The sequence below is a fragment of the Pseudogymnoascus destructans genome, assembly GCF_001641265.1.
Source record: "Pseudogymnoascus destructans isolate 20631-21 unplaced genomic scaffold scaffold_1, whole genome shotgun sequence".
In the NCBI taxonomy this organism is placed as follows: Eukaryota; Fungi; Ascomycota; class Leotiomycetes; order Thelebolales; family Thelebolaceae; genus Pseudogymnoascus; species Pseudogymnoascus destructans.
This window is the reverse complement of record NW_020167520.1, coordinates 2,485,876-2,510,305: the sequence shown is the minus strand read 5'-3', so window position 1 is coordinate 2,510,305 and position 24,430 is coordinate 2,485,876. Positions and strand designations below refer to the sequence as shown.

Here is a 24,430-nt window from a genome sequence, read left to right as displayed (position 1 = left end):
GCTAATAGAAATCATGAAGCCATTCGCTTATAATTGTTGTATTCATCTAAGTCTTCTAGCTCGCACGCCATTGCCCTCCTATTAATGGTATATTGATATTTCGAAGTGCACGTGGCTGCTTATATCGTCAAATCATCCAAGGTAGACGATTAGTTCTAGAAGCATTAACACAAAATACAAGGCTAATTCGAGTCTTGTCCTTCTTTAATCTAGGAAGCGTTTGTGTTACAAGCCCTCGAGAGGGCATCATCTTCCAAAATAGGCCTGTCTCGTCAATATTATAAACATCCTCCTCTTTGAATTCACTAGCAATAGTTCATAGAGCCTTCATTTCCTCCTCTTGCTGTTTCTAGACAAGAGCCCCCTTTACCGTGTTTTGTATAAACCTTAATGTGATATCGTGCTTTAAATCGATGGAGCCAGCTAGTTGAAAAGTCTAGGCATAGTAGATTATCGTCATTTAGTAGTTGTTGCCAATCTCTCGGGCCTTTTCTTGTAGTATATCACTACTTGTAAAACCTCCGCGTGCGTGATTGGATTCGTTACTGCCATATAATAAGGAGTCGTTCTACCTCTAGCCACTGTCCAACTTGTAGTCGTGGTCCTATAGGTTGTATAGCTTTGTCTAGATCTTTGAAATGCGAGCTTAAAGACTTAGAAACTGTCGACTAACTAAGCTTATGGCTATAGTTCTAAGAGAACCATTCGATACATTGCTTTTGAGAAGGCTTCGGGTGTTGTTGATGTGCCCACTTACGTAGAGCATAGCGTTGCTAAATAGTTATTGCAAATCGTTTCATTTAGAAGCCTAAATAGAGCAACGTTAGCACGGATAAAGCCATATTTAGGAAAGGAAGTAGCGATATCGTGAGTATCGGTATTTGTATGGTGGTGACGTTAGGGCTAGGAAAAATATCGCAATAATGAAGTTATCGCTTAATCGAGAATCGTTATACCGGTGCTTTACTTGCACTTAAGTTAGTCATGATTATTATGATTATTTGTGCTAACCCTTGGAATACTCCAACCTTTCGAGAACAAGTCCTTGCGACTTGCATGTTGGGTGAAAACACTCTATCTTAGCCATCGGATTTCGTCCTTTGAGATACTCTGATATTTTCGAATTCGTCTGGTGTTACCAGTGACCGAGTCAAGCCCATCATCATCCAAGCAACATCATGACTAGATCATATCATAAAATCAATTTCCTAATCACTCAGCCCTCATTATTCTCCAAGTAATATCGAGCGTATATAGCAGAAAATCAATTGCCTAATCACCCAGTCATTCATGCGCGCCCCATGTCTGTGCTGTGGGGAAAACAAAACCGCAGAGCATGAATATCGATGCGATTGCTTGATAAATAGAAAGAAGAGAAATTATAGCTTTTTGGGCTCGAACATTTAACGAAAGTGCTCGTGATCGAAGAACTCTACCCTCTCAGCAAGCTTCATGAATAACAACTCTCCACGACCGGGGTCGAGTTCCCGGAAACACCACGCAAGTCACCACCCCCCCATTCGGTCCTGATTCGACAATCGTTCAACAGTCTGCATCGAATACTGGCACAGCTTGAACTGTCCGCCGCCATTATAAGAGTACTTGCTACATCCGACAGCAGATATCGGTGAGCAGCTCTGCGCGCCGTGACCGCCACCTTGCGTGTCCCCCGTATTGCCACTGCAAGCTTGAGCGGTTGGGCGACTGCCACGGGTGTTCTGTAGGCCGGATTCCAGGCACTAGCCGTAGCTCGCGAGTATATATAGGACGGGTGTCGCTCAGCAGATTGCGAGTTCATAGATCTCCTCCAATATCAAAGTTCAAGATGACTTCTATTCAGTGGGACAGCCAACAATTTTATCAACCACCACGTCCTGTGGCTATACCGCCTTCGACATTTTGGCCACCTTCGGATCCACAACCAGGTGTTGGTTCGACTCACTTTCAACCGTCTACAGCCAGTGCCCATTTTGAAGGGGTCAAGAGGGCAATTACGCATGACGCAGCCCAGATGCACATGTCATCCAGTTCGGACCACGCAGAACTGCCTCTTAATCAACGTCAACGCCAATCTCTACCAGGAACAGGAGGTATGTGTCCATGTTTCTTTATGACGGCAACAGCTGACCAAATGCAGAAAGCACGCAGTCTATTCGATACAGTGAAGATGCAGACGTCAGCGATGCAGAGACGGAGTTTCCTTCTATCGAAGAACTCCTATTACCAGATATAAATGGCAGCCTTAGCAGCGTCCGCGGAAACGTGACAGGTTCGGATAAACTGAAATGGGGTACAAGCCAGTGTGAGTAGCCGGAAGCCTCCAGTAATTGCAAAGCGCGTTGCTCATGTCTTTCAGATGAGCCTATCCTCCTGGACAGTGATTGGGCGACAGTGGAGTGCTGGACGATGCTGTGAGGGAGATCCTAGTAGATCTCTCCGGTTCTCAAGCTGCACTAAGTGATGCGACGATACAGACAACTACGACAAAGGTGAATGACGTGCTGTTGCTTGCCTCTCAAAACATGAGCAAGCTTAAGACAGACGGTCTATCCGGTTTGGGTAGTGTTCAAGAAACCAGTGCTATCTCTGTGACCGAAGGAATCCCAACGAACGAAGACAAGATCGATAAATATCAACCAAAATCAAGAAGGGATCGCAATGATAACATTTCCGCAGAGAACGACCATTTGGACAAGATCGAACTAAGCCTTGGGCTGACGCATAGCGATGATCGAGATGGAAGCACAGATGAAACTGATGGCGAAGACCATGCCAATGATAGCTCCGGTTCGGATATAGAGCACCCACAGCGTTTAAAACGGCGAAGGAGGGCAAAGAGCACGGATAGCTCTGCACAAACAAGCTTCAGCAATATGAAGGACATTACTTTTCCGACCGATGTCTTAAGCCAGAGAGGAACAGCGGCCTCTTCCGATTTCCCTCCAAAGAGTCAATATATTAATGGTGGAGATCATGTTAATGATAGCGACACCGCTGGCTCTGAGATACAAGAGCGGAGACTAAAACGGCCGAGGCGGGCAAGAAGCACGGAGAGCTCTGCACTCACGGACCCCAGCAATGTGAAAGAAGCTTCTCTTGCTATGGCCAATTCCTCTGACATCTCAACTCCGGAGACAGGAGCGACGTCGTTCGATTCCCCGCTAGAGAGTCATGAGATACCAATTCGTGGATCTCTTACACTGCAAACATTCCAGTCGGGAATAGTGTACTGCCTTAAATTTTCCCAGGAGGATAGAGCAGGCGCAAGATGTCATCAGCTGCGGCTCTAGTGGCGATAGAGAGAGGGAGCGACTGCCTTTGCGAGAACGAGTTGTGAGCAGACCTGGTAGGCATTCGACATATTCAGAAGATGACGACGAACTGTTGATACAGCTGAAAGAGAAAGACAAATTGCCATGGGACGAAATAGCAGAGTACTTTCCGGAAAGGACCAAAGGGACGTTGCAAGTGCACTACTGCACAAAACTAAAGAACCGCTCGCAGACGTCTAAGTACAAGAAACGCAAGATAACGAACTCAGCTAAAGAAAGCGGGGAAAGATATCCATCCAGGTTTTCAATGGACTTGCTCGATCCACAGCTTCGAGATGCTCTTCCTTCTTACACATCAATTCTACCAGAAACTGCCGACTCGACCGACGATGCTCACGGAAGAATACTGTCAACTACACCCGGAAACATAGAAAGCACGGAGGTTCAGCCGCTTTGTAGCAGCCAAGGAGTAGAAAGCAATCTAGTTGCCATCGACACCGCGGAAGGGAGGTGGGAGGTTGAAGCGCTCCTTGCCAAGTCAAAAGTAGGCAACGTGATTTGGTACCTCGTGAAGTGGGCAGGCTTCCGGGATGAGGATAATACGTGGCAGAAACGGGACGACATCAGTTCAGATCTCATCAATGACTTTGAGGCGAGCTATCGAGGGAACTATTTTGGCGTGCAGTTACTCAAAAAACGAGAACGGAGAGGAAATATTGAATACTTTGTTGAGTGGAAGGGTCGTCCAGCGGTTGAGAATTCTTGGGAGAAGGAAGTTACGATAAACCGCGAACGAATATTAGAGTTTGAGGCAAAATGAAGACTGTATTGTTATCCTAGACTCGGAATCCTGCCCATATCAGGAAATTTCGAGCCGACTGGGCCCTCACTTTGAGTCACTTTCAGTTTAGATCCCGCTTTAATTAACGAAAGTGAAAGATCTCATGGCTAAAACGCTCCCATCGTTGTAAATATCAAATGTGTGTCAAATATCTGCGTATCCATCCTCATCGCTTCCACAAACCTGAGCCTCTGAGCCTCCACGCCTGTAGGACATCACCTATCTCTGTTTAACCAAGTGCTGAGTCGCAATAACGTTGTTATTCTTATCTAATTCAAAGGCCGTGTAGTGCATGCGCTTGTCGAGATCACTTTGATGCTCAGATTCCCTGTGTCAAGGTTAGTTGATACTTATTAAATATGCAGAATAGCGCAAGCAGAAGGGTTCATACTTCATAGCAACTGCTGTAGTATTTTCACTAAAAACGCTTGCGTTCTCCTCCACAACGTTCACAAAGTCATCTTGGACACCCGCAGAAGGGAATCCAGAAGGGCGTGTCCACAGAGTCGTCCTATCTACAATTTGAACATCAAGTGATCTTCCATTCTTGATCACAGTCCGGATCAGGCTTGCTGAGATAAATCTTGCTGACATCGCTACTGAATATTGCAAAACCCCTTAAATGTATTGACAGGTGCTGCTGGAGTGATATTTGTTCTGTTGACTGTTTAAAACGGAGATGCAGGTGCTATTTGTACCCTCCCAGAGTAGGCATTGCCACTAAATGATAGAGCAAATTGGAATGGCCTGTAGAATGTCTTAAAATAAGGACGAATAGGACACATGGGAATCAAAGTCTACTCATAGAGTGCAAACCCCCAGCGCGAAGAGGTACTATAATTGGATCAACCTCCTTTTTTCGAACACCTAGCCCTGCAACGACTTCAATATCACTTTTATCATGGGTTGAGAACCAACCGTATCTGCATTGCATATGTACCGGTTACCGCCGAGCACTCATCATAACTCATTAGAGGGCAGTACACAGAAGTGGTAAGCAGAACTATCATCTCGCCAACAGCCTTACCTTCTCAAAGCAGTTGTAGAAAGCTGCTGAGCAATTCCCTAAGTCCATGATCGACAATCGTGGAATAGCGTGTGAGGCTTGCTGGCCGCAAGTGTCGCCGTGCGTCAAATGCCACGTTTTAACTGGACGGCTGGCATAGCCACGCCTTACACTCTTACGGGATAAAAGCCACCTTGCCTTTTCTCCCACATTGACCTTTTCCCACATTTACCTTTTCCCACATTTACCTTTTCCCACACTTACCTTTTCCTACACTTACCTTTTCCCACACTTAACTTTTCGCATATCTGAACTGTTCCCAGTCTTGCTCTTTCCCTCCTACTGCACTTTTCGACGGGTTTCATTCATTGCGCACGGCTGTACTCTTATCTTCGCATTCAGCTTCCAGGTTTCGCCATGGAAGGTGCCGACACGGAAGATGGCGCAACTAACCGTGGTCCTCGGAATTCCCTGGTTCCAAATAACATCGCTGATAGTCTACTCCGAGATGTCCTTCAACGGCGAAAGCACTACGAAGCGAACTGTCGTCACGTTGCTGGGCGCCGAGATGACGTCTACAAAGAGATTCCGATCAATCACCTCGTTCCTCTGGCGTTTCACACAACCCCTTCCCTCCTGGAGAACTTTCAAGATATTGATGGTGTTGTTCAAGCCGTTTCTGAACAGTACAGTTCTGATAAATACAAGTCTGATCTCTTCGGTGATTGGCAAAAATACTGCAAAGCCCTCAACTCTCAACAACGTGCAGTAGCTACATTTGGTATGTTGACTCGTCTTCTGCCAACTATGCTCATCTTTTCGCAGAGGGTGCAATTTTTTTTGCGGCAGAGAGCATTTCGAAGCCAAAAGAGCGAGAAGCTTGGATCTCCTCATCTCTCGATCACCTGCGTTTGTTAAAGCAGCTCAGCAGCGTCAGTGGGGACGATAAAAATGGTCAGAAACGGAAACGTGGGGCGGGTCAGGATGGCCGACCCAGCGCCCTAGATGGGCATAACCCTGCGACACGGGCAAGATCTATCGAGAAAACTGAGGTCCTGGCTGGTGTTAATCTTCAGGCGGGAAGCGTACCAAGTCTTGATTCATCCTTTTCTGAAGCAATAATTGCACCCATGTCCGACCAAAGTAGCGCGGCTGCGGAGAATGGCTACCAGGCTGAAGCAAGTAAAACGAATATAGCAATGATGGCTGAGGTAGACAAGTTGAGGAGTATTCTTGGAGACTACCTTGTTGACGGTATGAATGCGAGCCGTATGAGACATCACGAGAAGGACATACGATGGATAACTTTTACTAATACTGTGCGTTTGCATGTTGCTGATGATAAGGGTGAGGATTTCAAATTGGAGATCTGGCTGTGTCTATCAGTCGGGAAAGCTATTTCGCAGGCAAAGAAGAACTTCACTCCGTCTGAACTAGGTCGTTCCCCTCTCGCTGACAATGCGGAGAACCGACTCGAGGATGTTATCAAACCTGTTGAAGATTTGAGGAGCATACTTGGTGCCTATCTCTTTGAGGCCATGAAAGCCAGCAATTGGAGGAAGGAAGAGGAGACGGCGGGAATGTCAATAGGTACAAGCGCTGTTGATGTGTCTTTTCCCGACGGTGATGATGGCACCGATTGCAAGGTGGTTGTGATGTTGGGCTTTGGGGCAGGTGTAGATATGTTTGCAAAAATATATCCCAGACTCTAGCTAGCTCGCACCAATTTGAAGTTCATATTCATCACAACAACTGTCTGCCCTGCAGGAAGAATTTCGTTCTCTTTGTCCATGTCTGTCTTCCGCGAGGTGATTTGTCCCTGTACACCTACACCTATGTTGCCAGATCCGGTTTTCCATGCCATGGTTCTATCATAAGCAACCCCTTTGAAAGTATGATAGTCGATGGATTCGTAGTCCCCGTTGACAGTTTGTTCGGCCTGCGATTTTTGCATTAGACTAGTAAGCTTTTAGATATGGGTTGAACTTGACGTACCTCAGGCATTAGAGTAGTAAACCAATTCCCAGCTGGGTTTAAATTCCAAAGTTGATTAAATTGGAAAACAAATTTCTCTTCGGCCTCACAGTTGAGCAATACTGACAGTTATGTACAAAGGAAGAGCAGGTGTGTTTGGTGAGGCTCGAGGTGGAGGTTCAAATTTGTTGGAGTTTGTAAGGCGTTTGATGATGACTCAGCGCGGGGTACGATGTACGAAGCAGCTATTCACCTTGACGTAGAGGGTGGCTTACCCTGATTGGAAGGTGAAAAAAACGAGTCTTGAAAGTCGAATATATGTCCTGTGCCTTGATAGTATACTCAAAGCTCGATGGTGAGATGAAGAAAGTGGTGGGGCTCAGTAGTGCCCATGTGATTTGCTCAGGCGCAGTTTGGGCTTTCAATACATTCCAGGCAGCAAAGATGCGTCAAGTATGAACGAATTAATAATGCTTCGGTGTGTAAGTTTCGAGAACTTAATTATGTGGAGCCATACATTGCACCCTGTAGCAAACTACAAAAGTTCCATGAACGATTCCATCGGTCGCAAAGTCCACGGTGAGTAGGACTGCGGTATCTCTTCTCGCGAACCGCGCTAATGGTGGGGTCACACGTGGAAGCAAATCGAAGGTGGAGGAAGAATCTTGGATATGATTCAGGCCCCAGTGCATTTAGGCCGCTGCGCGAACGCTTCAAGCCTGCAGCTTGATTTGTGTTTGACTGTCTGTCGCGTCACAGGTCGACGAAGCCATCGTGGAAGCTGTGTTCGAGTGGGATGTGAAGTAGATTGGATGGGGATCCTTCCCGACCAGTTTTCTTCTGGGTGACTTGATGCTGAATTGAGCCAAATCAAATCCTCCAATCACCCTATACGCCTACTGCCAGTCGCGAAGCTTTCGCGCTTGAAAAGAGTGGAGAAAGTACCCCGGCAACACTATCCCCAAGGTCACAGGTTGTAATCAGAAGTGGTCATGGTCTGGTGCGCCTGATCTTGACGATATGTATATGGCCATAATCTCTGCTAGACAGTTAACTAACCAGGAGGCAAAGATTGGTTAGTCAACTCTACGAGTTCCAGCTACAAATAGATGATATTTCTACGCCAGTATGTTGCGCCGAGCCTATCACGAGAGCATCACAATATCATTTGACAGCATTTTCTCCAGACAGCGATACAACGAATGTCAAGAACTACTCAGAGTCCACTTGTATTCTACACGAGATATTTGAGCTGGCGAACGCTAATGGTGAGGGGCTACCTGATTCCATTTAGCCCTCAACATCGGCAAACCACCTGTGCGCCAGCGCTTCACGAGCAGTAATCCTCTTAGCAGGATCAAAATTTGTCATTGCCCCAACTAGATCCAGAAAGTCCTCATCGAAGCCCGGCTTCTCAACCTTCCAGAGGCGAAAAGGCTTGCGTCGGTTCTGCTCGTTAAATCCGCTGCGGACCACCGTGAAAATCTCGCACCACGGGCTCTCGGGGCCGAGGTAACGCAACAGCGCATCGAATGTGTCAGGTTCAGCAAAGTAAGAAATTTGACGCTCCAGAATGATAGAAAGAGGCTCCATCTCAGGCTCTTCTATCTCTTTGGCGGAGGGGGCAAAGATGACGGTCCGGGAGAGTACGTATATACACTAATAGGAAATATTAGTCTTATAACACTATACACTTGAGGGCGATGCGGAGGGAATGGCCGCAGCAAACCTACAACTATACCATAAGAAAACATGTCAGAGGGTGAATTCACGGGACCTTGGGCATGAGCCTCAGGGCTGCGCCAGAGCTGATTGCCAACCTGAGATCCCACGATGTCACTACCAGGAGGTACATACGCAGCATCTTCGAGATCAGCAAGCTGAACACTCTTTACAACGATGTTTTCATCACCGTTCGTATAGTTAACTAAAATATTGTTTGCTTTGACATCTGTTCAGGGTCAGTGCCATTACTGTAAGCGGAATTACTCATGGTAGAGGACGTGCCCGCATGAACGATATTCTTGTCATGCAATGCTGCAAGACCACGAAGAGCATCCCGCAGGATCCGTTTCCTTGCAGCGAGTGGTATTTCCTTCTGGGCGAGGCTGAGCAAGTGGTCGGTGGCATAGTCGTATATGAGGATCGATTGCTCGGGGATACTGTCGCGCATGAGTCGGAGATAAGAGCTGCGCTCGTGCGCAATGAGATCTCTCTGCATATCGCAGGCTGGCTCAAACATCGAGGGGGGGACCTCCTTGAAGACAAACTTGTGTCCGTCATCTCTGCTGTGTTTCAAGAACGAAATAAGCCTGCTGAATGAATGGGGACAGGTAGCTAATGAAATGCTCAATCACGTACGAGGCAAGATAGACTTTCTCCGGTCTATTGTCTTTCTCTTGAAGCACGCACTTAATGGTATACTGACGACCAGACTCGCCAGCCAGCCTTGAGCCTACAACTGGCTTATTTATCTTGTTTTGTGCAGGTGCAGGCATTGAATGGTGAGATTGCATCGTACTTTGCGACCGTACAGGTCCGGTTGAAAGGCACGACGCGATGACGTGAGGGAGCGGCCGAAACCTTGGAAGCTGGGTTGCTCGGCGGCGTATTGCATTGAGAGTTATATGGCTTTTAAAGAGTAGTGATGAGGTCTGGAGGAAGAATTGGACGTTATAAAGTCTAACTCCAGGCATTACTACAGATGATGGGCAGGTTGTTGGTAAAACGATTTTCAAAAATATGCACATAGTATTAAGCAAGGTTGGTCGCTAAGCTACGCGGAATGGAAATCGCGCTTGGCGCCTTCCGTGACCGCCCGTGCAAATGATGCCAGTGTGGGAAAAGGTAAGTGTGGGAAAAAGGTAAACGTGGGGAAAGGTAAGTGTGGGAAAAGGTCAATGTGGGAGAAAAGGCAAGGTGGCTTTTATCCCGTAAGAGCGTAAAGGCGTGGCTATGCCAGCTGTCCAGTTAAAACGTGGCATTTGACGCACTGCGACGCTGCGCTCACGCAGGCCTAACACGCTACTCTACGTTTGTAGATCACGTCCTAGGAATTGCTTAGTAATAGAAGTTAAGTAATATCGAGTTGACTTTGACGTACGAAGCGCTTGCGCGGTAATTAGGCTGCGCACTGGGTACTCACGAGTCGAGTAGTAGAATTTTTACTCACCCAGCTGAGTTACTCACTCATGTCCCGAGTATTGTTGAATGAGGATTACTCACTTGCTGAGTACCTAGTATGGGTCTTGGCAACTCAGTTATATCACGTGTTTGATTAGCCATTACTTATGTTAAAAACGGGGTGCGACTTCATTGATCAAGACGCCATAACTCCAACTCCATTCCCATATTGTTGATGTCCTATTCCACACTATAACCTTTGGCCTTTAGGTACCAGGTTACCAGATGGTTGCCAGAACTCATCTGACCTTCATTCCTGGGTGAGAGACATTTCCATCGATTAAGCCCACAGCTTAAACATCATATCCTGCAAACGCCGAACCAATATCATACCCTTTGCCTGAATTGTCACTCTCTTCGCATGAATAGCGAGGAGGTTTGTCACTATAACTGTTAGTATGTCCCTGTCACTATGTTTAAACATCATACTCTCAAATTCTCGAATGAGGAAGCATTCAGCAGCTTCCTAAAGAGCTAGGATAGCAGATTGCTGGAAGCGAAGATTGGACTTGAAGTCTTCTGTGATTTCCCTAACAAGACGCTGGAATGGGAGCTAGTATCAAGTTGCTGTCTTCTGATATCGCGGAGAGCCTTGGTGCCTATATGTTTATTAGAGAGTTCTGGTAATCCTCTGGTAATCCTCTGGTAATCCTCTTACTAGACTTTGTGCAGCGCGTGGCCTTCTGAGCATGATTGTTGCTAGCTTGAGATGAGCAAACTGGAGCTTTTCTTGCTGTGCCCACAGCCTTTTCCTGTCCCTTTCCGCCAAGCCCAGAGCCAGCCCGTAATCCAAGTGGCATCCTTGGTGCTATGCCGCCAGTTGATCTCCTAGCAGTTTGCTTGGTACGAGTCATTTGCTAATATCAAGGTGAGTTAGTAAAGTAAACACAAGATAAAGAAGTAGATCAAAAGATATGTGTACTTACAGTGAGTTTGTAGAAAGAATATTGCAGAAGAAGAGTATAGTAAAGAGGTAGAGGTTGAAAGGTATGTGTTTTATATGAAGGTGCGCATTGTGGTGTTGTTTTTGGAACAGTAATTCTTTGTAGGTGAATATTCCTTCACAAATATTTTTGTTTGCAACTTTAAAATAATCATGACCTTAGAACCACCTTCCTTGGTTACTCTCCGATCTACACATTCTTCTTCCCTTTTGAGCCTTTACCTCTTCTCTAGGACTTCAACTAAGTTTATTATCTTGATTCTATAGCCAGAACTTCTGGAGATCTCTGCTAATCACGTGTTTAGTTAGTATGGCGAAACTCAAGGCACATGAAGAACTCTCCACTAATGCGAATACTATCAAAGCTCGCAACTGCGTCTCCAACCTTACTGAAGATGAGAAGGCTGTTCACTTAGCACTCAAGGCTGACCATGCTGATCTGAGCTACTACTTAAAGAAGTTATATAAGTCTGCAAAGTGTAAGGATGCCTCCTTACCTAGATACTCGAAGAACCCGCCTCAGAGCTGTTACGGTCACCACAAGCATGAAATCCGACTTGGTGTGGTTTCGGACCAGTAGAGGAGGACATAGCGAGTTACACTATAGTGGGGGACGGTAAGGGTGTAGGGTTCAGGGTCGATGCGGACCTGTTGCGGTGGAAGGTTCAGGGCTAGGGTTGGGATAACCGAGTCGGGCCCGTTTCGGGTACTTAAGGAAACAAACTTAACAGGGTTCCCCCTTCATCTTTTTTGTATCCTTCGTAGTAGACCTATAGGATAGCATCCTTTTAGCCTCCAACTCGCACTCTCATATGCTATTACTGTGAGCTGGGTGCCCTGTGTCATTACACAAAGTATATCGCTGCCTCTACTGAAGACAAGACACGTCTACAGAATGAATTGAAGGTTGAGCGTATTTGTGTTCGGTAAGTCCCTTCTGGTAATCTCTGGTAGCCTCAATCTAACTATAAACAGGACTGAGAAGGGTACCCATGCATCTTGCATTGCGAATCAGAAAGTCAAGAATATTAGCGCCTCTTCTTCTCCACAAGCCCCACCATCTACTCCGCCCAAACAACTTCTGTCTGAGCTTGCTGCATTTGAGGGTATCTCAAGTATTCCAATCGATGACAATCATAACAGCGAATGGGAGGATACTGAGGTTGAAGACGATTTGGAGTTGGAGCTTATGTTACAGCGCGAGATATTTTAAATGACGAGGCTGTTCTACCAGATGAGCTTTCCGATGAAGAGATCACTAGCACCCAGGCTCTTTTAACTCAAGCGCACATTGATGTATACTACCTCATAATTGTCATACTGACATTCGTTGCACTCAGTTTGCTATCAAACTCAAGAGCAAACTTGGAAATCTCCTCCTCAAACCTACAAGTCACTATACATATTTTGGCTTATCACACCAACAACAAGAGCAATACTACTCAACGATTGCTACAACCATCTATGATTCATTACACGTCATCGCTCCTTAGTTACTGGGCCGATATTACCACATAGCATATCTCTACAACCCTCTATGATTCATTACATGACATCACTCATACTACCACATGACATATCTCTACCAACTAGAGGCCTAGGAGCATGAACGATAGCTCTAAAAGCTCCTACGAACCTCTATGATTCATTACATGTCATCGCTCTTTAGTTACCCACAAGATTGGTTAAGTTATGACATAATTTGTCTATGACATAATTTGTCTATGACATAATTTGTCTATAGGGGTACTCTGACCTTGGACCTCCTTTTACTTCCTATAGGCTACGAACCTAAGAGATGGTTCTATGGGATTCTCTTACGTCGACTACAGTTACCAAGCCTGGTAAGTCATGGAAAGTCTTGGAAAATGAGAGAACTACACTCCTTTAGCATAAATAGGATTGCCCTTTCCTTAAGAAAGGGCAAGCAGACAATACAGTAAATTGACTATCACATACTTCCACGTCTTTTCCAAGCTTCCAAGCATTCATCTTGTTACTCCTTGTTTCTGAAAAGTCAGTGAGGTGTTAACCTCTGACTTACCCCTGAGTTCCCAGACTCAACATTTGTTGCAACTTGTCTGAACCACTTCACTACATCACACACCTGATTGCTGCGTTGTGGAATAGTCTAAGCTACAACCCTTTGGCTCTGTTTTCTAAGACAGTGTGTTGTCTTAGTAAATTCATCCCTTCCTTGGGTGGCTAGATTCTCACATCTGGTGCACCCACCATTACAATAATCTGGTAATCTTCTGGTGATACTAATAGTTGATAGGCCCATGAAGAGTCCAATTTCCGCAAGTGGCAACATTTCTGGGATAGCTGTATCCACTCATATACGAGAAAGGCTGGAAAGCTGAGAAAGAAGCCTGAGCGTCTCTTTGAGTATATGCCGTGGATTGATGTAGAGGAAGGGTACGTCTCTGATCATCCTAGCAATCTTCTGGCAATACTAATTGTTTATTATAGCACTTTTCACGAGGTTATCCCACCACATAAATATTTCTGTTTGTACGAGCAGGCAGTTTGGAAAGTGGGCCTAATTACCAGGACCTGTGCAGTGGTATCCAAAGTCTTACAATCTTGTCGACAATGGATGGTTGCAAATATCCACTCATAGTTCTAGCTTCAAAGAGGCGTTCTTACTTGTCTACTCTAAGAAGTTTGATAAGGAAAAGTGGGCTAAGGTATCAGCTGCACAGGATATGTTGTTCCTGGAGCTAGAGTAGAGGAGAACTTGAGTTGCTAAAGTTATAGCGCTGGAGTACCTTTCGCGTTGGAAAACCAGGTATTTAAGTACTTCATCGTAGCCAGACTTCTGGTAACCTTCTGATAATCGAGCAATTTGCCAAATGCCATCTCAATACTCAGAGTTGTTTGATTCTGACAGTATTCTCAGACTCTTTTCCGTCTTCTCAACGACTATCCTCATTAAATCAAGTCTGTAAGGACACAGGGCACCCAGCTCACAGTAATAGCATATGAGAGTGCGAGTCAGAGGCTAAACGGATGCTATCCTATAGGTCTACTACGAAGGATACAAAAAAGATGAAGAGAGGAACCCCCGTTGGGTCAATCTCCTTAAGTACCCGAAACGGGTCCGACTCAGCTAACCTGCCTTAACTCTTATCATGTGACCGTAACCTGCCCGACTCAGATCCTTTCCATCACTGAGGGACAGGCATCCTTACAAAGTCCCTGCAGGCCTTGAATATATTGGCAAGTTAAACCAATTCGTCAAATGGACTAAGGATACACACGATATATTCATTGAGTGGTGGAAGCTATCACGATGGTATGAACAACACTCAGATCATACTACAAAACTCCTTATGAAGATTGCATGGGATTCAACCAACTGGAGTTCTCAATACTGGAGAAGTTATCACCAAGGAGCAGACTGGCTTTCTGGAGAACCATGTGTTATTTGTACTTATTGTTCGAAGGCCCTTACGCATCCTGCAATCAAGTCTGCTGGCCCAAAGTCTATGGCAACACATCTTGCATCAGACATTTGCAAAAAGAAGTCACAGATGGGAAGGATAGTCTCTATCAAATGCGAATCAATCAAATGCAACCTCAACAAGTAAGGATTACCAGATTATTACCAGAATTATGTAGGTTAATACCTATAATAAGATCATATTCTCACACAAGAGACATTTTATGAACAAGTTCTATACACAGTTATCTTGACTCATAGCTCGTTCCGCTCAGTCGAGGATCCTCATCAAGACCCTATAAATACTTTAGGTATTAGTAGGTCTGGCCGGCCTCATCAAGCAAGGTGGAGGGATGTTCTTAAGCATATATAATAGATAATAGCGTTCTAATAATCTTCTGATAATCATGGTACTTAGATAGAGGAATATACATGATTCGTTCTCACAGCTTACTAGAGATGGCGAGAGTGATGCTAATAGATGTAATACTTTAACTTAACCATAAAACAGTATTAATCGTATGAGGGACTGTTCACATGATGCATAAATCTTACACGTGATAGCCGAGTACTCACCGGGTTTTTACAGAGTAACTGAGTATTGACCTCACTCACCGAGTCGAGTAAAAGGTTCAGCTACTCACCCAGCTGAGTAACCCACTGAGCGAGTGAGCCGAGTATTGAGCGAGTAGTGCGCAGCCTAGCCGGAATACTGTAGTCTTTTTGGCTCAGTGGGATGTAGCGCGAGCGTAACCGTACATCATTACACTTCCGCGCCGTGATACCAATTCCCTCTGAGTCCTTATTAAGTGTATTCACTATAATAATTAGCTAAATGCATCAAAGCACGAGATATTTGAAAACTAACGATGAAGCGAGAGAATGGCCATATGGCAGGCTGACTCTATTTTTCTTTTGCAGTCTAGTTAATGTCAGTGAATTATTATAACTAAAGCGACAATTTAAACTTGCCTTCGTAGCTGTAACGGGGTGCCAACCGTTACAGTGCGTTGTATATATAGCGTGTTACGCGTATTCCACCGAGCTGGAATACTATAGTCTTTTTGGCTCAGTGGAATGTAGCGCGAGCGTAACCGTACATCGTTACAGTAGCACATCAATCATCGCTGTCACCGTTTTCAGCTTTAGCGATCTCTTGTGTAAAATCTCCAACCCGGTTGTGTTCCTGAAGGAAGGCATCTCTTAGTTGGATCTGGGGGCTCATCGTTTCTCCGAAAAGGGCAGCAGCCTTTAACTCGTAGTCGACAGCTTCAGTGACACGATGTCTAATGCCTGCAAGACGGATTGCATTTGCGCGGTTGCATAGCTGAAGGACAGTGCTTCTTTTTTCTTGAATTCCAGTAGACAGCTCACATAGCTTTTGCTTGAAGTCTAGAAGCTCACGTTCCATAACCTCTAATCTGCGTTCTGGGTAGTTAGTACGATATTGTTTATGTAAATAGATGCAAACTTTCGACATAGCTGTAGAATTTCGTCCTTGGACAAAGTAGTCGCCACGTGTTGGCATCTGTTATCTGCCATTTCATATGCTTGATGTAGAGATTTGAATTGCAATGGTGTTGCAGATGCCTAATAAGATTGGTAGGACTAGCGTAAATGGGGGATAGATGAGCTGGGGGAGGAAGTTAAATTCGAAAGTACAGATAATAGCTTATAGAATTAAATGTGGTAAGTTACCATTTAGCAAACATATGAATGTGGATAAGTACTAAATTTATTTTTGTGCATGTATAATGAATCTAACAAAGCAGATAAAGCTCGAGACAATTCTATAAACGAGATGAACATTCTCTCATAAATAAAAGATGGCAAACTGCTGAGAACATAAAAAGCCACAAAAGAGACAAGAAACAAACCATAACCATATCAATTTTAGGCCTTCCACAAAGCTTCTAAATCCGTCTCAATACCCATCAACTTAGCTAGTCGCCCATCTTTGTTCTCGCCCATCATTGTCAAAACCGCGCTGAACAGCTCGGCAAACTTGTCAGCTTGCTCATCGTTCAAGGCCGTGCTATCCCATTGAAGCTTAAACCGGTGACCCTTTGCAGTCTTCTGGACCTCTACCATCAAGGCATAGTTAATGGTCATGAAGACTTTGCTCTGAGCCATGACGATCCACCTCATAGGATCAGGTTTGGCCGTCGCAGGAGCAGGCTCAAATGGCTGAAAGCAATAGAGCAGCTTTGCAGAGTGCACCTGCCTATCTCTATTCAACGTCTTATACACGTCATTAAGACCAACTGCGCCATGCTCAGTCGTGTCCCAGAACTGTGCCTGCGTGTCCTTCAGGAACTTGGCGATCGACTCCTTGCTGGACAGCTTCGAACGGAAGGGCAGGAAGTTAGCACATGCACCATTCAAGGTTTGTGGGTTCTCAACGTCTGCGTTGCGGCCAGTGAGAAGGTTGTCCACCAGTACGTCGTTGCCTCCGGTCAGCTTGCCCGCAACAATTGAATAGGCAGCTTGGAAGACGGTTGAGGCTGTGACGCCAAAGGCAGCTGCAGTGGTATCTACGTCTGCGTTCACCACGGCAAACTTCAATCGATCTGAAATAGGCTGAAGTGGTAGGTTGTGGCCGGGAGTGTATGAATGGAGAGAACGCTTCCAGTATCGCAGTGCCTCGATTCGATCGACACCATGTGCCCAGTCAATGAATTTCTTAAATGAGTTGACAGGAGGGATATTAGTGTCGCCACGAGCGATGGCCCTGAATTGGTCGTCGAAAATTCGGAGGAGAGTTCCGTCATATGAGCTGTGATCTACCTTGATGCAGAGTGTCCTCGTGCCGTCTGTTAGAGACTGGAGGAGCCTATACTTGATATTGGGCCTGCCAAAGGTAAAGAGCCCGTCCCGCAGGCCCTCCATGTGCCCCAGCTTCTCTGCATCAGTTGCGTAGAAGATGTGTTCGAAGCCCATTACCGGCTCTCTGACGATGATCTATAATACTGTTAGATGATGCTGTCAATTTTTCATAGTTATTGTGGACTTACCTGATACCAAGATGATTGATCATTTTGATCGGCTTGGAAGTACATTGTTCTCAAGATTTGATTTCTGGCTGTCAGCTCTCTCGTGGTATCTTTCCAGAGCTGGAGATCGAAGTGTGGAGGGAGTTCTCGACAAGCAGTGAGATTCCAGAACTGTTGCTTCTTGTGCCCTTGAGTCAAGAACTCAATCTGACCAGCACCACAAGGATAAACATCCTCAATATATTGATGGAAATCGATGCCGGCATTTCCCATGGCCGATAACAATGATTGCGGAGTCTCATACTTGACTTCTGCGACGACTTTCTTCTTTTGTGCTGCCTTGAGATTTTTCGCCTGTTCTCGGAGAGTTGGGTTGGAGAGAATATGGGATACGGAGATGTTATAGGACAGCTTCCGACAGGCAGCAACAACATTAATGGCGGATATTGAGTCTCCTCCAAGACTGAGGAAGATGGAACTCGCACCGATTGATTCCTCAGGCTCGTCGAGAACCGACGCCCACGCCTCTCGCATCACCATCTCTTCTTCAGTTGAGGCATCCACGAATTCATCCGAGCCATTATCACGAGGCAGATATGTCGTAATCTCGGCATTCGTCATCTGCTCCGCAACTGCTATGAGGGCCTTCCTATTTGACTTTCCTGACGGGAGAGTTGGGAAACTACTGAAAGGCAGGAAGAGGCTTGGCACCATATAGTGCGAGAGTGTCGTAAGCCGAGATGAGAGGCCCATAATACGATCCGAGTAGTCGTCCGCTGGTAGCATTGCTGTGTTATTCGGAAGATGGTCGCCCTTGAAGATGCAGAATGCAACAAGCTGGCGCTTTCCGTGTACTTCAGCAACGGACACGATAGCAGCGTCGACTTCCTCAGTTACGAGGATTGCGTTTTCAATCTCACCAAGCTCAATACGGAAACCGTTAAGCTTGATCTGATAATCCTTTCGGCCGAGACATCTGTGGCACAGTTAATGGTAGATAATTGATGGGATGGGTATACGTACTCAAGGCTACCATCATCCGCCCATCGTGCCAAGTCTCCGGTTCTATATAGAGGCTCTCCATCTGTGTCGCGGACAAAGGCTGTAGCTGTTTGCTCTGGGCGATTGAGGTATCCCTTTGCAAGTTGCGGTCCGCGAACACAGAGCTCTCCCACAGTACCACGCGGTACAGGCTCCAAGTTACCAGCTTGGGGCGAGACAATGGTCGCTGTAACATGCTTCAATGGGTATCCGATACTGTTAAGACTGCCGTCTGGCTTTACATGCGAAACAGTCATTAGAATCGTGGCTTCGGTGGGACCATAGCTGGAATCTGGTTAGCCGTGCTGGGTACCTCGATCTGTCGAGGACACTTACCCGTTATAAACATCTATGCTTTGCGCCCAGTTCAGGATGTTCACATCAATTTTCTCGCCGCAGACATTCAGCACCTTCAGACCGGGCACTTCTGCTGGCCCACCAGAAATGAGCTTGGTAATTGTCGGTGTGAGCATCACCTGCTCGATCTCCATTTCGTTGATATAGCTGGCAAGGTTTGACAGCAGCTCGTCTTGTGGTGCAAGGCATAAAGTCGCCCCGGCGGAAAAGATGGTGAAAACATCATAATAAGAAGCATCGAAAACATAATTGAGGACCCACAAAGCATTCCAGTCGGAAGTCACCGCCGTGGCTTCAATCATACCCTCGGTCGAAGCAGTCACAGCTGAGTGCTGTACAAGGACACCCTTTGGCAATCCCGTTGAACCAGAAGTGTAGATTGCGTAAATTACGCTTTCTGGAGTGAGCTCTGGAATCACAGGGTTCTGTGAAGAGTCGGACGGGAGCTCCATGTCCTCGGTGATAATCATTTCAACACCAAACGATGCACAAGCGCTTCTGTTGTGTTCATCTGTGACAATTCGCTTCGCCTCGACATCTTTAACTATGAATGCGTTTCTATCATGCAGATTGAGTGGATCAAGAGGTGTGAAGGAAGCTCCAGCTTTAATGATGCCGAGGATAGAGATCAAGGTTTCTGTCGATTTTTCCATGTAGAGAGGAATCATCTCACCATGCTGGACACCTTCAGAAATAAGCCAGGCAGCAAAGCTATTGGCCTTTCCATTGAGCTCTGCGTAGGACAGCATCTCTCCTGAGGCAGTGCGAATCGCAGACTTTGACGGAGTAGAGGCTGCAAAAGACTCGAAAGCAGCATGCGCAAGTCCAAATTCTGGATATGATGTTATGACCCTTGGAATGTCTTCGGTCGAGTCTTCATTAGGCATCTGGGCTGCGACCCCCTCGGGATTGCCGATCATGCCACCCACGATTTGAACAAATCTGCCTAGTAAAGTCTCGGCGGAAAGCAAATCTGCAGCGAAAGGAACTAGCATCTTGACTGACGTTGGGTCTGTTTCGCTGATCTCAATGGTGATGTATCTAATTGCCGTGTCAGTTTGAACAATGATCGAAGAAATACAAAATGAAAGGGGACCACTCACTGCGTGAAATTGTCTCCGTGGGTAACAATTGGCACCAATGGACCAGCGGCGAGAGAATCATCTTGCTTGACAAGTATATTAACCATAGTGTTGAAATTACTTGGCTTCAAGGATCCCTCCGTCAGGGCATTTCGCATGCCAGAGTGGGCAAATTTGGATAGTATCCAAAGATTGCTTTGCACAGTCTTTGCAAAGTCCACTGCCTGCAGCGTCTCGTCTACTTGCACTCGCATAGGTACGGTATTGAGTGTCGGGCCATCCAGTGACAAGATTCCGTCTAGGTCGGCATCTCGTCCCGAAAATGCTGCGACGAAGGTTACGTCTCGTGTATTGAGTATCGAAGCAAGAGTTAGAGCCCAGGCGGCATGGATGAAAGCACCCATGGTTATACCATAATCGTGGCTATATTCTGTCAAACCATGGTCAATTGTGGATTTTAAGGCGAAAGGCTCAGTAGCCTGTGCACTAATCCCCAGATTAACGACGGTTGGCGTGGCCGACTGAAGATAGCCTCTCCAGAATTCCTTGGCCTTCTCATTGTGCGTGCGTTGCTGAAAGGCGACGTATGAACTGAAAGGCAGGCGAGGAATCGTTGGTTTCCCTTGCAAGACTGCAATTGTATCCTGGATAACGAATTGGCTGGACCAGAAGTCGAACAGGCTGTGGTGCATCTCGAGGAGAAGAACCTCTTCGTCAATCACGGTAGCTCTGATAAGAGGCTCATCGAGAGGCATTTCCTCTTTGCTTGATTCGCTCATGACACTGTCCAATGAAGCCCCTTTCATGACTGTCCAAGGGATTTCTGCGGTCTTCTTAACCGCCTGAACGAAGCTCCGTTTGTGTGGGTAAAACACAGTTCGTAGCATACTGCTGCGAGCTAAAACTTCATTCATTGCCGCCTCTACCTGAGAAGAGCTGACGCCCTGCAACTTATAAGTGCGCTGATAGACATAGTTGACAGTGCCCAAGATGGAGTCTGCCAGGATGCCCTCCTGAAGCGGCGTGACAGGATAAGCATCTTCAAGCCCCGCTAGATTAATCTTTGCTCCTTGTGGGAGTAAAGAGAAAGGCGCTGGCCGGGTGGTAATCTCCAAATTTGGCTCAGTTTGGCAATCAAGCATCTGCCTTATCGACCCGGATTGTAGGATATCCGAAACGGAGATGTGAATATCAATTTTTCTCAGGTTGGATGCTACAACAATGGCGTCCAGGGACGAGCCACCAAGCTCCTGGAATGAAACACTGAGATCAACCGTGTCTGGCGATATAGAGAGAGCAGCAGCAATTGCCTCGGCAATCTTGGCATCGGAACCGATTTCAAGTTTGTCATTGGCTTCTGCGAGTCGGAGTGATGCATGTGACGATTGTGGCGTAAGGATTGATGGCGTGATAGACAATGTGATCAGCTTGTTTGCGTCCATCGCTTCAACCGCCTTTTGGAGGCTGGATATGTCAACTTTCCCGCTCGCTGTGAGAGGCAATTCTTCGCGTTGAACCCAGTATCGAGGGATGGCATAATGAGGGAGCAGAGCTCCCAGCTCCAAGCGTATCTCTCTGATGAGAGACGCCCACTCTTTCCCTTTCTCGGGCACGATAACTCCAACTAAAGAGTTTCTATTGAGGACAACGGCCGACACGACACTGGATTGGACGACGCCAGGTTGGACCTGAATTATGAAGTTTGACTCGCTTGGCTCTACTCGTTGGCCGTCAATCTTTGTCTGCTGGTCGATTCTGCCAATAAGCTCGATTGTTCCGTCATCATTCTCAATGACCATGTCACCTGTCCGATAGAGGCGTCCAGCTCCGTAGGGATTGTTGATGAAGACTTCCCGAGTTTTCTCCGGAAGGTTAAGATACCCCTTGCCAAGTTGGTCTCCGCCAAGGCATAGCTCGCCAGGGGTCATTGGTGGCACGCGGTTGAGGGTATTCGGAGCAAGTACGATATATGTTGTGCCTGTGTCACGGTTAGTGAGAGCTTCATATCAAAAAGTACTCCGCATGTAAGGGGCATCATCCCCGAATGTTACGTACTGTCTGAGGGCATTCCAATAGTTCGTGCCGAATGACCGGGCTTCAGAAGATGTCGCATATTTAACTACTATTAGTTAGTATTCCGTCGTTTCTGCTCTAGGATTGGCACATCATACCTGAGTGCATTCGCTAAGACCATATGCACTGACCAGCTCGACCTTTCCTGCCCAAGTCTCAACAAGTTCCGGGCCGACGGCTTCGCCACCGAGTGTGATCCTTTTGATAGCTGAAGCCGCACTTGATGGATCGATGAGCTTGAGCATGCTTGGTGTAATCTCAAGTGACGAGATGCCCATTCCCTCGATGGTGTCGCTTAGATACAGGGTGATATTCTCTTTGCTGGCAAGGCATAATGTGCCACCACGGCATAGGGCCCCAAGGATGGTGCGCTGTGCGGCGCTGAAGATAGGAGAATGGCAGAGCAACTGTCTGAATGGTCGTGATGAATCCAAATCGGGGAGTGCAGATATCCCAGTATGGGCAGCGGAGTGCGGAAGAATGACACCTTTAGGGTGCCCAGTCGTGCCGGACGTGTAGATGACATAGGCGGTGTCTGACGGGTCTTGGTAATTGTTGACATTGGTGAGATATTTTGGGCTCATTGCCTGGGATACGGTGACAAGATGCTCGATAGATACTTCTTGTGTAGGCTTGAAGCTTCCTTCAGTTGTGGAATCGGTGATGACAAATAATGCCTTGGTGTCGTTAACAATAAACCGATTCCGCTCCGCAGGTGAGTCAGTTGAGAGGAGCACGTAGGCTGCTCCGGCCTTCAAAACTGCCAGTAAGGCAACAATCAGGTTTATAGACCTAGAGACGGCAATGGGCACAATGGTATTTTTGGCCCAAGACAACTGCCGTGCCATACCATTGGCAGTTTCGTTAAGCTTCTGGTAGGTCAGCTCATCTTGGTTCTCGAACTGAACGGCGATGGCATTCGGAGTCTTCTTGGCCTGTCTCTCAAACAACGAGTGGACGAGACCATCTGACCCAGCCGTCAAGGCTTCGATATCGGATGCGGAAGAATTGAGGGCTTTGAATATGTCCTCAAAGCCTGAGACTTGATCAAGCTCCAACTCAAGGAAGAGCTTGCGGCCCCTGAGAAACACCGTGGCAGGGGATCGCTGCACAACTTGAATAGCCATCTCGATTGCTAGTTAAAGTGAAAGGCAAAGAGAAGAAGTCAAAAGGCAAAGAGGAGAAACGAAATGAGATAAAAGTTGTGCTTGCTCGTGATTGATATTCTAGAACGGCAAAAGAGAGAGGATATATCACCGTTATATATTCTACAATCTAGACAACCCTTCCAGATAATCCACCCCGAAACGAACACCCCCACCTTCCTCATCGACAGCTGCAATATTACAGCCTCATCTTCAATAGGCCTTGCAGTTCGGCTCATGACTAGCAACATCCAGCCCAAAAGCGGTGCTGATGTGCTCGGGATGAGATGTCAGGTCAATCTGAGAATACGACAAATCGGCATTGGTGGCTTTCCATGCAAGCAAAAAGGGACATGGAGAGATCCATAGCCCCGCGGCTATTTCCCCGTCTGAGTAGATGCTCCGCGTAAATCCGAGTTAGCCAGCGTAGGAGGTGCGGGGATATTCCGAGACGCTGTAATCGATGGTAGCTGACCAGGCAGATTCAGCCCCTTGGGCTAAAAACGTGGTATGACTGCTTCAAGGTACCGAGATTGTGGTCTTAGAAATCACAGCCATTACGAGGCTTATAGCCCCTTGCTGTTTCAGGATCCAGTCAGAGCTGAGAGTTACGAATTCAGACGTAAAGAGGCAGACGGATAGGATGAGTCGCTGAGCCTTCACAGGGATGCCTTGATCTGGTAGAAGATTCGGCCAGAGCGCCAAGCTGGAGTGTAATACACGGCAAGCAACATAAGATGGGGGGTAAAACGTGTGACAATTAAGGGTTAGGCGCGGAATATACTAAGCTTCTCACTCCATCTTGTCCCGATAGAGGACCCGTTTATGCTCTGTGTGTGTGATGGCAGAGCGGCACACAGCGCCATAATCAACCCGTAGCTGACATCATGAGAAGAGATTATAGCAGGAATGAAAATTGGAACGCAAAGAGAAGAGAGGAAGGAACAAAGGACAACAGCTAGATTGTCCGGGGGCACTTTTGTGATCATTCTAGTAAACTTGCACAGAAACTGTTTGTACTTTGTAAGCATGTGTTCATGGAGTTGCTTTGTAATTTGTAATGTGGTGGATTTTG

At 46.5% G+C, this 24,430-nt stretch overlaps 6 protein-coding genes across 6 annotated transcripts; 2 read left to right on the top strand and 4 right to left on the bottom strand.

The window, feature by feature from the left end:
• Positions 1 to 4,332: 4,332 nt before the first annotated feature.
• Positions 4,333 to 4,707, bottom strand: VC83_00660 (uncharacterized protein; the record flags this gene model as incomplete). The annotated part of the gene is made up of 2 exons (XM_024464347.1): positions 4,333 to 4,441; positions 4,505 to 4,707. The coding sequence occupies 2 exons, from the start codon at positions 4,705 to 4,707 to the stop codon at positions 4,333 to 4,335; spliced, it is 312 nt and encodes a 103-aa protein (XP_024328711.1).
• A 616-nt stretch (positions 4,708 to 5,323) lies between these two features.
• Positions 5,324 to 7,638, top strand: VC83_00659 (uncharacterized protein). The gene is made up of 2 exons (XM_024464346.1): positions 5,324 to 5,900; positions 5,945 to 7,638. Exons 1-2 carry the CDS (start codon positions 5,537 to 5,539, stop codon positions 6,829 to 6,831), a joined length of 1,251 nt encoding a protein of 416 aa, XP_024328427.1. The 5' UTR covers positions 5,324 to 5,536; the 3' UTR covers positions 6,832 to 7,638.
• On the bottom strand, positions 7,639 to 10,182 carry VC83_00658 (uncharacterized protein). Its single transcript, XM_024464345.1, has 4 exons — positions 9,455 to 10,182; positions 9,101 to 9,381; positions 8,827 to 9,044; positions 7,639 to 8,752 (listed from the first exon to the last, which is right to left on the bottom strand). Exons 1-4 carry the CDS (start codon positions 9,841 to 9,843, stop codon positions 8,384 to 8,386), a joined length of 1,257 nt encoding a protein of 418 aa, XP_024328426.1. The 5' UTR covers positions 9,844 to 10,182; the 3' UTR covers positions 7,639 to 8,383.
• Positions 10,183 to 11,529: 1,347 nt separating this feature from the next.
• Positions 11,530 to 12,432, top strand: VC83_00657 (uncharacterized protein; the record flags this gene model as incomplete). The annotated part of the gene is made up of 3 exons (XM_024464344.1): positions 11,530 to 11,698; positions 12,097 to 12,145; positions 12,195 to 12,432. The coding sequence occupies 3 exons, from the start codon at positions 11,530 to 11,532 to the stop codon at positions 12,430 to 12,432; spliced, it is 456 nt and encodes a 151-aa protein (XP_024328421.1).
• A 3,349-nt stretch (positions 12,433 to 15,781) lies between these two features.
• On the bottom strand, positions 15,782 to 16,192 carry VC83_00656 (uncharacterized protein; the record flags this gene model as incomplete). The annotated part of the gene is made up of 2 exons (XM_024464343.1): positions 15,782 to 16,085; positions 16,143 to 16,192. 2 exons carry the CDS (start codon positions 16,190 to 16,192, stop codon positions 15,782 to 15,784), a joined length of 354 nt encoding a protein of 117 aa, XP_024328420.1.
• Positions 16,193 to 16,383: 191 nt separating this feature from the next.
• VC83_00655 (Nonribosomal Peptide Synthase (NRPS)) lies at positions 16,384 to 24,331 on the bottom strand. The gene is made up of 7 exons (XM_024464342.1): positions 22,309 to 24,331; positions 22,193 to 22,256; positions 20,159 to 22,115; positions 19,035 to 20,096; positions 18,681 to 18,983; positions 17,679 to 18,633; positions 16,384 to 17,625 (listed from the first exon to the last, which is right to left on the bottom strand). Exons 1-7 carry the CDS (start codon positions 23,335 to 23,337, stop codon positions 16,558 to 16,560), a joined length of 6,438 nt encoding a protein of 2,145 aa, XP_024328419.1. The 5' UTR covers positions 23,338 to 24,331; the 3' UTR covers positions 16,384 to 16,557.
• Positions 24,332 to 24,430: the final 99 nt, after the last annotated feature.